The sequence below is a fragment of the Anas platyrhynchos genome, chromosome 7, assembly GCF_047663525.1.
Source record: "Anas platyrhynchos isolate ZD024472 breed Pekin duck chromosome 7, IASCAAS_PekinDuck_T2T, whole genome shotgun sequence".
NCBI lineage: Eukaryota > Metazoa > Chordata > Aves > Anseriformes > Anatidae > Anas > Anas platyrhynchos.
In genome coordinates this window covers 17,017,729-17,027,212 of record NC_092593.1, presented here as the reverse complement: position 1 = coordinate 17,027,212, position 9,484 = coordinate 17,017,729, and the positions used below count along the sequence as shown (strand labels likewise).

At 66.7% G+C, this 9,484-nt stretch overlaps 2 protein-coding genes across 2 annotated transcripts; one reads left to right on the top strand and one right to left on the bottom strand.

The window, feature by feature from the left end:
• Positions 1-356: 356 nt before the first annotated feature.
• CHPF (chondroitin polymerizing factor) lies at positions 357-5,611 on the top strand. The gene is made up of 4 exons (XM_038182311.2): positions 357-852; positions 2,033-2,597; positions 2,862-3,044; positions 3,384-5,611. The coding sequence occupies exons 1-4, from the start codon at positions 491-493 to the stop codon at positions 4,644-4,646; spliced, it is 2,373 nt and encodes a 790-aa protein (XP_038038239.2). The 5' UTR covers positions 357-490; the 3' UTR covers positions 4,647-5,611.
• Positions 5,612-6,866: 1,255 nt separating this feature from the next.
• LOC119717510 (uncharacterized) lies at positions 6,867-9,394 on the bottom strand. The gene is made up of 3 exons (XM_038182382.2): positions 8,997-9,394; positions 8,004-8,744; positions 6,867-7,789 (listed from the first exon to the last, which is right to left on the bottom strand). The coding sequence occupies exons 2-3, from the start codon at positions 8,741-8,743 to the stop codon at positions 7,018-7,020; spliced, it is 1,512 nt and encodes a 503-aa protein (XP_038038310.2). The 5' UTR covers position 8,744; positions 8,997-9,394; the 3' UTR covers positions 6,867-7,017.
• Positions 9,395-9,484: the final 90 nt, after the last annotated feature.

The window sequence follows — 9,484 nt, the reverse complement described above, 5'->3', positions numbered from 1 at the left end:
TTGGGTGTTCAGGTTGGACATCAGGAGGAACATTTTTATGGAAAGGCTCGTTGGGCATTGGGATGGGCTGTGCAGTGCAGTGGAGGTCTTTACACCTGGAAGTCTTTAAAAGACCTTTAGCTGTAGGGCTCAGTGACAGGGTTCAGTGTCAGACTGGTTGGTGCTGGGCCAGAGGCTGGCCTGGGGGCTCCTGAGGCGCCCTGCAGCCTATCTAACCGTGACTCCATCCCTGTGTCTCCGTGAGGCGCCCCCCGCGCAGGCCGTGCCCGCGGCCGCGCCGTCTCCTAGCAACCGCCATCCCCCCCGTTCCCCCCCCGCTCGGTGACGCGGCGCGGGCGGGCGGGCACCATTGGCGGCGGGCGGCGGTGACGCGGGGGGCGGGGCGCGGGGGTGACACGTCGGACGGCGGCGCCGGCAGCGCCCGCGGGAGCCGCCCCCGGTCCCGGTCCCCGTCCCCCGTCCCTGTCCCCGTCCCGGTCCCGTCCCCGCCATGCGCCTGTCCCTGCTGCTGTCGCTGCTGCGCCCCGCGGGCCCGGTGGCCATCGGCGTGTCGCTGGGCTTCACGCTCAGCCTGCTCAGCGGCACCTGGGTGGAGGAGCCCTGCGGGGCCCCGCCGCGCACCGACGCCCGCCCGCGCTCCGCCGCCTCCGCCTCAGCCTCAGCGTCCTCCTCAGCCGCCGCCGGCTCGCCGCTGGGCCCCGTGGGCGGCCCGCAGGACGGCGGGAGGCACAACGGCAACGCGGCCCGCAGGCCCAACGCCGTGCCCGCGGGGCTGGGCGCAGAGAGCTGGGAGCCGCGCGTCGTGCCATACAGGCCGCCCAGCCCCGGCAGGGCCGCCAAGAAGGCCGTCAGGTGCGGGGAGCGAGGGGAAATGGGAATGGGAATGGGAATAGGGGGTGCTGGGGGGGAGCTGCAGCTGCCGGGGGGCTGCTGCCCTCGGGTCGTCCCCCTGTGGGCTGCTGGGGGGCTCCCCAGGGGACCTGAGCTACAGCAGTGCCCCGGGACCCCTCCCTGTGGCCCCTTCCCTGTGGCCCCCTCCCCATGACCCTTCCTTGTGACCCTTTCCCCGTGGCCCTTTTCCCTATGACCTTTCCCCATGAACCTTTTCCATAACCCTTCCCCATGGCCACTTCCCCCCAGCCTTTCTGCATGACCCTTCCCTGTGTCCCCCTCCCTATGACCCTTCCTTGTGACCCTTCCCTGTAGCTCCTTCCCCATAACCTTTCTTTGTGGCCCCTTCCCCATGACACCTTTCCCCGTGACCCTTCTCCATAACCCTTCCCCATGGCCCCTTTCCTATGACCCTTCCTCATTACCTCTCCCTGTGTCCCTTTCCCCATGCCCCCTTCCCCATAACCCTTTCCCCGTGACCCTTCCCCATAACTTCTCCCCATACCCTCCTCCTCATGCCCCCTTGCCCATAACCCTTTCCTATGACCCTTGCCCGTAACCCTTTCCTCACAACCTCTCCTCTTCTCCCCCCCCCCCGTGACCCCTTCCCCGTGACCCCTTCCCCGTGACCCCTTCCCCGTGACCCCTTCCCCGTGACCCCTTCCCCGTGACCCCTTCCCCGTGACCGCCTCCCGCTGCCTCCCCCTGCCCACCACCGCTGGAGAACTTCATCCCCACAGTGCAAAGGTTGTGGGGCCGGGCACAGCACGCTCTGCACGACGCCCAGCCCTTGTAGGGCCGCGTCCCTGCGGTGGCGTGTCCCCAGCCCTCACCCTGCCGATGGCACGGCGCGGGCGGTGAAAGGGCCTCCTTGTCCCTGCCGGGGGGTGGGCGGACGGGGGGGGGGAGCCGTGGGGCTGAATGGGGCCAGTGTGTGAGCCGAGGCAGCGTGGGAGCCGGGGGGGGGGTCGCTTCCTGCCTCGGGGCCGGCTGGAAGAATTAAACCTGGAAGTCATTGTGAGCGCGGCAGCTGGGGGCGGCTGCGCCCTCCCGGTGCCAGCAGCTGGGCTGCGGCCACGCTCCCCCGTCGGAGCCTCACGCCCGGCGCCGCGGGGGCTCAGGGGTGCTGTCCCTCCCGCAGGACCCGGTACATCAGCACGGAGCTGGGGATGCGGCAGCGGCTGTTGGTGGGCGTGCTGACCTCCAAGAGCACGCTGGGCACGCTGGCGGTGGCCGTGAACCGCACGCTGGCCCACCGCCTGGAGCGCCTGGTGTACTTCACGGGCACGCGGGGCCGCAAGGTGCCCCACGGCATGACGGTGGTGACCCACGGCGACGAGCGGCCCATCTGGAACATGTACCAGACCGTCAGGTACCTGCTGGAGCACTACGTCAACGACTTCGACTGGTTCTTCCTGGTGCAGGACGACACCTACACCGAGGCGCACCGCATCAACCGCCTGGTCGCACACCTCAGCATCGACACCCTCCTCTACCTGGGCCGCCCCGAGGAGTTCATCGGTGGGGACACCGACGGGCGCTACTGCTACGGGGGCTTTGGGTTCCTGCTGTCCCGCAGCCTCCTCCTGCGCCTGCAGCCCCACCTGGAGTCCTGCCGCAACGACATCCTCAGCTCCCGGCCCGACGAGTGGCTGGGGCGCTGCATCATCGACCACACGGCCGTCAGCTGCACCGAGGAGCACGAGGTGGGTCCTGTGACAGAGCTGGGCTCCGAGAGCCTGATCGCTGCCTGCTCAGCCTGGCACGGGCTGCCGCTCTCCCTTTCCTTGCTGTCACGGAGCAGAGCCCCTTGGCAGCGTCTCCCTGGTGCTGCCTGCTCCCCATGGGCTCCCAGGGCCATGGGACCAGCCTTCGTGTGCTGCTTTATTTGGGGCTTGCCATGCTTGCTTGTGGCGGGGTGGGGTTGTGGGTCTGGGTCGGCCGTAACCTCTCTCCCCATGCTGACACAGGGCCTGCTTTACCAATACTTTGAGCTGGGGAAGAACGTGAACCCCGAGCACGAGACCGACCTCCGTTTCCAGAGCGCCTTCACCGTCCACCCTGTGCTGGATCCTGTCCAGATGTACCGGCTGCACAAGTACTTTGCCCAGGTGGAGCTGGAGAGGACATACCTGGAGATTGAGCAGCTCCAGGTGAGATGGGGCTTGGCTGCGAGGATCTGGGCTCTTCCTGCTATCACTTTCTAGCATCACCCAGCTTTCTGCTCTAGTGTGAGGGTTTTCTGACCTGCAGCTGCTCTGGGGTGCGATCAGCTCAGCTTCTGTGGCTGCAGTGGTGTCAGGAGAGCAGCTTTGGGTCCGGATGGGTCCTGGGGCTGGGGTGACTGAGGGTGCTGGAGCTGGCAGGGTGCTGTCTGCCAGCAGAGGTGGCACGGGCTGGGACAAGGTGCAGATCCTGCTGCTGAAGGTGGTGTGCTGTGTGCTAACTCTCTGCACAATTCACTCTTAACTCCTCCACATCTCTCCTTGCAGCTGGAAATCCAGAACGCCAGCAGCCTGTCTGCTGACGGGGACCACAGCGCCACGTGGCCCGTGGGCATCCCTCCCCCGTTCCAGCCCAAAACCCGCTTCGAGGTCCTGCGCTGGGACTACTTCACGGAGGATCAGGTCTACGCCTGTGTGGACGGCTCCCCCAAGTGTGAGCTGCAGGGCGTGGACCTGGCGGACGTGGCCGACGTGGTGGCCACGGCCATGGAGGAGCTGAACCGCAAGTACCAGCCGGTGCTGCACGTCCGCAAGCAGCAGCTGGTGAACGGGTACCGGCGCTTCGACCCCACGCGCGGCATGGAGTACACGCTGGACCTGCAGGTGGAGGTGGTCACACAGAAGGGGCACAGCCGCTCCGTCACCAAGCGCGTGCACCTGGTGCGGCCCCTCAGCGAGGTGGAGATCATCCCCATGCCCTACGTGACGGAGGCCAGCCGCATCAACGTCATCCTGCCGCTCACGGCGCACGACCGCGATCACGCCGCGCGCTTCCTGGAGACCTACGCCGCAGCCGCCTTCGAGAGCAACGAGAACGCCGTGCTCACCTTCCTCTTCATCTACGACCCCTTCGAGGCCCAGCAGGTGACCCAGAATGACATCTTTGCCCCCGTGAAGGCGCAGATCACCGAGTACGAGCGCAAGTACGCCGGGGTGAAGATCCCCTGGATCAGCGTGAAGACGGACGCCCCCTCCCAGATCAAGGTGATGGACATCATCTCCAAGAAGCACCCCGTGGACACGCTGTTCTTCGTGGCGGGTGTGGGCACGGAGGTCACCGTCGACTTCCTGAACCGCTGCCGGATGAACACCATCAACAACTGGCAGGTCTTCTTCCCCATCCACTTCCAGGGCTACAACCCCGCCGTCGCCTACCACAACCAGGCGCCTCCCCCCACGCTGGACCTGCTGCGGGACGCGGGGCGCTTCGACCGCGACGTCTTCCACGAGGCCTGCTTCTACAACGCCGACTACATGGCGGCGCGCACCCGCATGGCCGGCGACGTGCAGGAGAACGAGGACATCCTGGAGACCCTGGACATCTACGACATGTTCATCAAGTACTCCAACCTGCACGTCTTCCGCGCCGTGGAGCCTGCCCTGCTGCAGCGCTACCGGCACCAGGCCTGCAACCCGCGGCTCAGCGAGGAGATCTACCACCGCTGCGTGCAGAGCAGCCTGGAGGGCGTTGGGTCCCGCTCCCAGCTCGCCATGGTGCTCTTCGAGCAGGAGCAGGGGAACAGCACCTGAGCCTGGGGCACGGAGGGGCTGGTCCTGCCCAGCCTGCCTGCCCGCCCCGCCTGACCTGCTGCCCAAAATCTGTCTTCCTTCTTCCGCTGCGGCTGTGGAGAGCGGTCTCGATGCTGCCCGGGCAGGGCTGGGGTTTGCCAGCATGGGGTGAGCCGAGCTGAGCTCTGGGACCCCCGCGTCCTCACCCCAAGCAGTGCCGGCCGCTGCCTCGCTCGCTGCTGGCCCGGCGGGGAGGAGCGGAGCCGCGCTGCCCCTTGCTTTGCCCTGCAAACTGCTCCACCTCCGGCTGCTGCAGGACACTGAGACCCCACAGCGGGGCTGTGGCTGCCACCGGGGACCAGCCGGGGCTGGGGCAGATCCCACACACGTCTCCCCTTTCCCCCCCCAGTGCAGGGCTGTTCCTGGTGCTCATTTGGCTCTCCTGGCACCCTCTGGAAGAAGGGACTGGAGCGTCGGCCCTGTGCTGCGGGGAGGGCTGCCTCCCTGTGCCCGTGCAGCCCTGAACAGTGGGACCGGCCCCCAAAAAAAGCAATAACGAGGTTGGTTTTAGCGTATGCCACTTGGCAGGGAGACAGCTGCCTGAGCGCCCCTGGCTGCTGGGGCTGGGAGGAGCTGCAGCCCCCGGGGGCGCAGGGAGTGCTCCTGCCGTGTTCGTGTACCGTGAGCTGCTCCCCATGGGAACCCTGACCCGGGCCGCCTCGGCCTTCGCAGTATCTGTAGGACAAAGGAGGTCGCAGCCCTCCGACAGGAGCCGTCCCTGCCCGTGGGACGTGCCCCCAGGCCGTGCTGCCCCCCTGCCGCCCCTCGGGCCCCCGCTGTGCTCCCCGGGCTGAGGGGCTCCAGGGGCGGTTCGGCTGCGCATCTCCTAAGGAGAAAGCGACTGAGGAGCTGCTCTGTGCTCCTGGTTTGTATTTAATAGTGGGGAGAGGGGGGGGGGGTGTTTACACTAATAAAATGGAGAGATGAACACATGCCTCCGCCTGGTTCTTCTCTGGGGCGCTGTTGCTGAGTGTGTGAGGGGCTCGGGCACACCCTGCGGGGTGAGGGGTTGTTTCGTTCTGGGGCTGTACCCAGGGGTGCAGAGCTCAGGCTGTGCTGTGCCATTCCTGGTGCCCTAAATTCCCGCAGGACTGGCTTGCAGGCCTTCATGAAACAGCATTATAAAGGAGTTTAATTGTTCCTGTGTGCTCTGTTCCCGCGGGAGGGCTGGCTGCTTAGCGCAGGACCCGCAGCCCACCTTGTGGCAGCAGCCAGGCGTGCGGAGATGTGCAGGGGGTGCACAGCGTGGTGCAGCCCTGCTCTGCCCTCCCGGGACCAGCTTTGACAGAGCTCCTGGGCCAAAATCCCCGTCTGAGAGCTGTTGTGAATCAGCGCTGCTGGGTCTGCCCTCTCCACCCCTTTTTGCTCCCCAACATCTCATGGGGTGGGGAGTGGGGTTGCTCATTGTCCCCAGCATGGGCACGCTCACTGCAGCAAATGCACCTTATGGGGCAGCTGCTTTCAGCACTTGGTCACGAAATTCCCATATCAAAGAGAAATCCCCCAGAAAATTAACTAAACCTGCTTACTTTTAGCTAACAAGTGCTCAGCAACCCCTCTGGAAATCCCCAGGGCTGTGTGGCAGTCCTTGCCCGAGGAAAGATCTCTCAGCTCTGCAGGTGTCCCTGCTCCCTTCCCCGTAACCAGGCGTAGGAACGCATGTGTTTAATGCACGGTTGTTACGGCTCGGATGCTAACCGTTAGCTCGCCCCAAATATTTCTATTTCTGATCTTCCCCGAGCACATCCTTAATTCCCTTTAAATGCGAATCTGGGACAGAAGGGACGAGGCGGATGCAGGTGCGTTACAGATACATTTATTCTCCCGAGAGCAGACCCAGGAGCCTCGTTTGATCACACGCTGGAGGAGTATCTGATGCTAATGTAAAGCAAACTAGCGTCAGAGGAAGTTGGCTGCGAAAAGAAACCCTGGGCTGTCATTTAGTCGTGGCAAGGCGGTCTGCATGGAGCTGCTGTCTCCTCGCTGTTTACCCACACCAAGGTAGAGCTGTTGGCATACTTAGAGCCATGCACTACCCAAGCCCCGAACCACCCCCTGCTCGGGTGAGCTAAGAGCAAATTATACCTCTTGTGGCACTTCTGGAAGGGTTTTTTGGCAGCCTGGCCCGTGGATGGGGCTGCTGGGACCACGGCACCGGGTTTGGGGCCGGCCGTGGGAGCAGGATAGGGGCAGGTGAGAACAGCTCGCGCTGGGCTCCGTGCTGGGTCACACACCACACTCTCAGAGGGCTCCTGGGGCGCATCCCATTGCCTCGCTGGCAGCCTTCCCAGAGCAGCCAGGCGTGAGGCTCGGCCTTTCCTTGCGCCCGGCCTCACTCCTGCTCCTCCAGAATGAGGTTTATTTTCTGGCAGAACTCGTCGATGACGCCGAAGTCCCTCTCCAGCACGCCTGCCGCCGCGCGGATGCTCCCCGCCAGCTCTGCCCGCGCGCCGCGGGACAGGTGAGCCGAGTCCTTGGTGACAAAAAAGATGTCCAGGGCCAAGGAGAGGCCGAGGAGGAGCTGCGCGGCCGTCCCAGCGAGGCTCACGGCACGGCTGGCCCCAGCCAGCGCCGCGCTGGCCCTGGCCACACTGCTGCCGTTGAGGACGCTGCGCCCCAGCCCCGTCACCACCCTGAACACCCCCAGGATGACGTCCAGGCTCTCGTCCTTCCCCAGCACCTCCAGCAGCCTCCGCGCCCTCTCCACGTGCTCCCGGCTGCCCGTGAACACCTCCTCCTGCGCCCCGAACTCCTCCAGCAGCGCCTCCGCCCCGTCCTTCCTCGCCAGGCACCCCAGGCTGTCGCTGACGGTGGCGGTGGCACCGACGAGGCTCCCGAGCAGCGAGACGCCGAAGCCCACGGCCGACAGCAGCAGCGCCGTGCCCAGCGCCGTGGGGGCCAGCAGCAGCCCCGCGATGGCCGTGGCCCCCCCCGTCACCCCCAGCACCCCGCCGGTGACATTGGCCACCGCCGCCGCCCGGTGGCACCGCTCCGTGGCCTCCGCCGCGCGCCGCATGTCCTGCAGGCAGCTCCGCATGGCGTCCCGGGCGGGCAGCAGGGACAGCCGCACCGTGTCCCCGATGGTGCTCCGGCTGGCTGCGGGGCTGGGGCGACAGCGGGGGGGTGAGTATGGGGTGGCATCAGCAGGACCTGCCCAGGGTGTGAGGTCCCAGGGGAGCAAAACCCACAGGATATAGGGACCCAGCCCCTGGTTGGGGTGGGATGTGGGGCTGGGGGTGCCCAGGATGCATTTCCCACCCCGCCACCCCGTTGTCCCCCCCCGCCGCTGGCAGCGCCCACCCCTAGGGCCGTGCTCACCTCTCGGGGGCCCCGCAGGAGAGCCCCCCGTGGGGCAGGGCGTTCTCGCAGACGGAGTTCCTGGCCGTCTCCCCGCAGCAGGCGTAGCGCCCGGCCCGGTAGGGCTGCCGGTGCCTCAGCACGATCTCGAACTCGTACTCGATGCTGTTGGCGTTGAGCAGCGCCTTCCGCAGGGCCTCGAAGAGGGGCACGCGCCGCTCGGTCCAGATGGCCGCGCCGCCGCCCCCAGCCCGAAAGCTGGCCGTGGCGTAGGTGATGTCGTGCAAGCCCAGGAAGTGCGATGCCTCGTGGATGAGCGTCCCGGGCTGCGAGTCCTTCTCCAGCTCGCTGGGGGCCTGCCAGAAGAGGGGGCAGAGGTAGATGGTGCGGTCGCAGGCGTTCTTCTTGACGTAGGCGTAGGAGCCGGCGCGGCGGGGGTTCTTGCGGAAAGCCGCCTGCTGCAGCTGCGAGACGAGGCTGCGCAGCAGCTTCTTGGTGAGCATGGCGTAGCGCTCCACCCAGCCCTCGCCCCCCTGGCCCTCCCCGGCCAGCACCACCACGTCCTTCAGGTTCCTCATCAGCACCCGCTCCTTCCTCAGCGCGTCCTCCAGCACCTCCAGCGCCGCGCGCTGGGCTCTCTGCGCGATGCCGCTCTCCTCCTCGCTCAGCTCCTCCGACACGTCCTCGCTGCAGGGCAGGGCGCAGCACGAGCTGCCCGTCACCGCCTTGGTGTGGATGAGGGTGGCCATCCGGGGGGACATCCTGCAGGGGCAGCTGGCTCAGGGCACGGTGGCGGAGGGACCCAAAGCCCCCGAGGGGACCTCTACCGGTGCTGGCAGCCTCCGCCACGGGGGGACAGAGCAGGGCCTGGAGGAGGCAGGAGGGCCCCGTTCCCTGCAGCACCAGGGCTGTTCCTGCTTTGCCCCCTTTTCCAGCCCAGACCCCATCCTCCTCCTCCCACCTCTGGGCTCCACCAGCACCCCCAGGGCCCCACCGTGGTGCCCCCGACCTCACCTGCGCCGTGCCCCCAGCCGGGGGATGGGTGACGGAGGATCAGGCAGCCGTCAGCCCCGTGAGAGTGCAGTGCCGGGGAAAGCAGCGGCCTCTCATTGATAGGGGCCGTGCCTGGAGCTGATAACACGCCCAGGAGCCGAGGGGCAGCCAGCACCACTGCTGGGGGCACCCCAATGCCCAGCACCTTCCAGCAGAGCCCTGGCAACGGGCAGGGCTGCAGGATTGCAGCCCCGCTGTGGGGAGCACCCACCGCAGCCCCTCTGCCCTCCCCAGCTCCCCAGGGAGCTTTTGGCAGCCCCCGGGGTGGGCAGAGCCTGATTCCCCTCCCCAGCACTGCCTGCATGGGGCTGATAGAGCCCAGCAGGGTGCTGCCGGGGCGCCCGCCCTGCCACGGCACACCCCTTGCGCTCCGGCCCGTGGAGACGACGTGAGAGCTCCTGGTGCTGGTGTGCAGCCAGAGCACAGCTTTTTTGGGGAAGGCGTGAGGA

Bases quoted from the DNA above. Each gene is read 5' to 3' on its own strand.
- CHPF (XM_038182311.2), top strand. From the start codon at position 491: ATGCGCCTGTCCCTGCTGCTGTCGCTGCTGCGCCCCGCGGGCCCGGTG. The intron at 853-2,032 runs GTGCGGGGAGCG...TCCCTCCCGCAG, and splicing joins GCCGCCAAGAAGGCCGTCAG to GACCCGGTACATCAGCACGG. The intron at 3,045-3,383 runs GTGAGATGGGGC...CTCTCCTTGCAG, and splicing joins TGGAGATTGAGCAGCTCCAG to CTGGAAATCCAGAACGCCAG.
- LOC119717510 (XM_038182382.2), bottom strand. From the start codon at position 8,743: ATGTCCCCCCGGATGGCCACCCTCATCCACACCAAGGCGGTGACGGGC. The intron at 7,790-8,003 runs GTGAGCACGGCC...CTGTCGCCCCAG, and splicing joins TCCTGCGGGGCCCCCGAGAG to CCCCGCAGCCAGCCGGAGCA.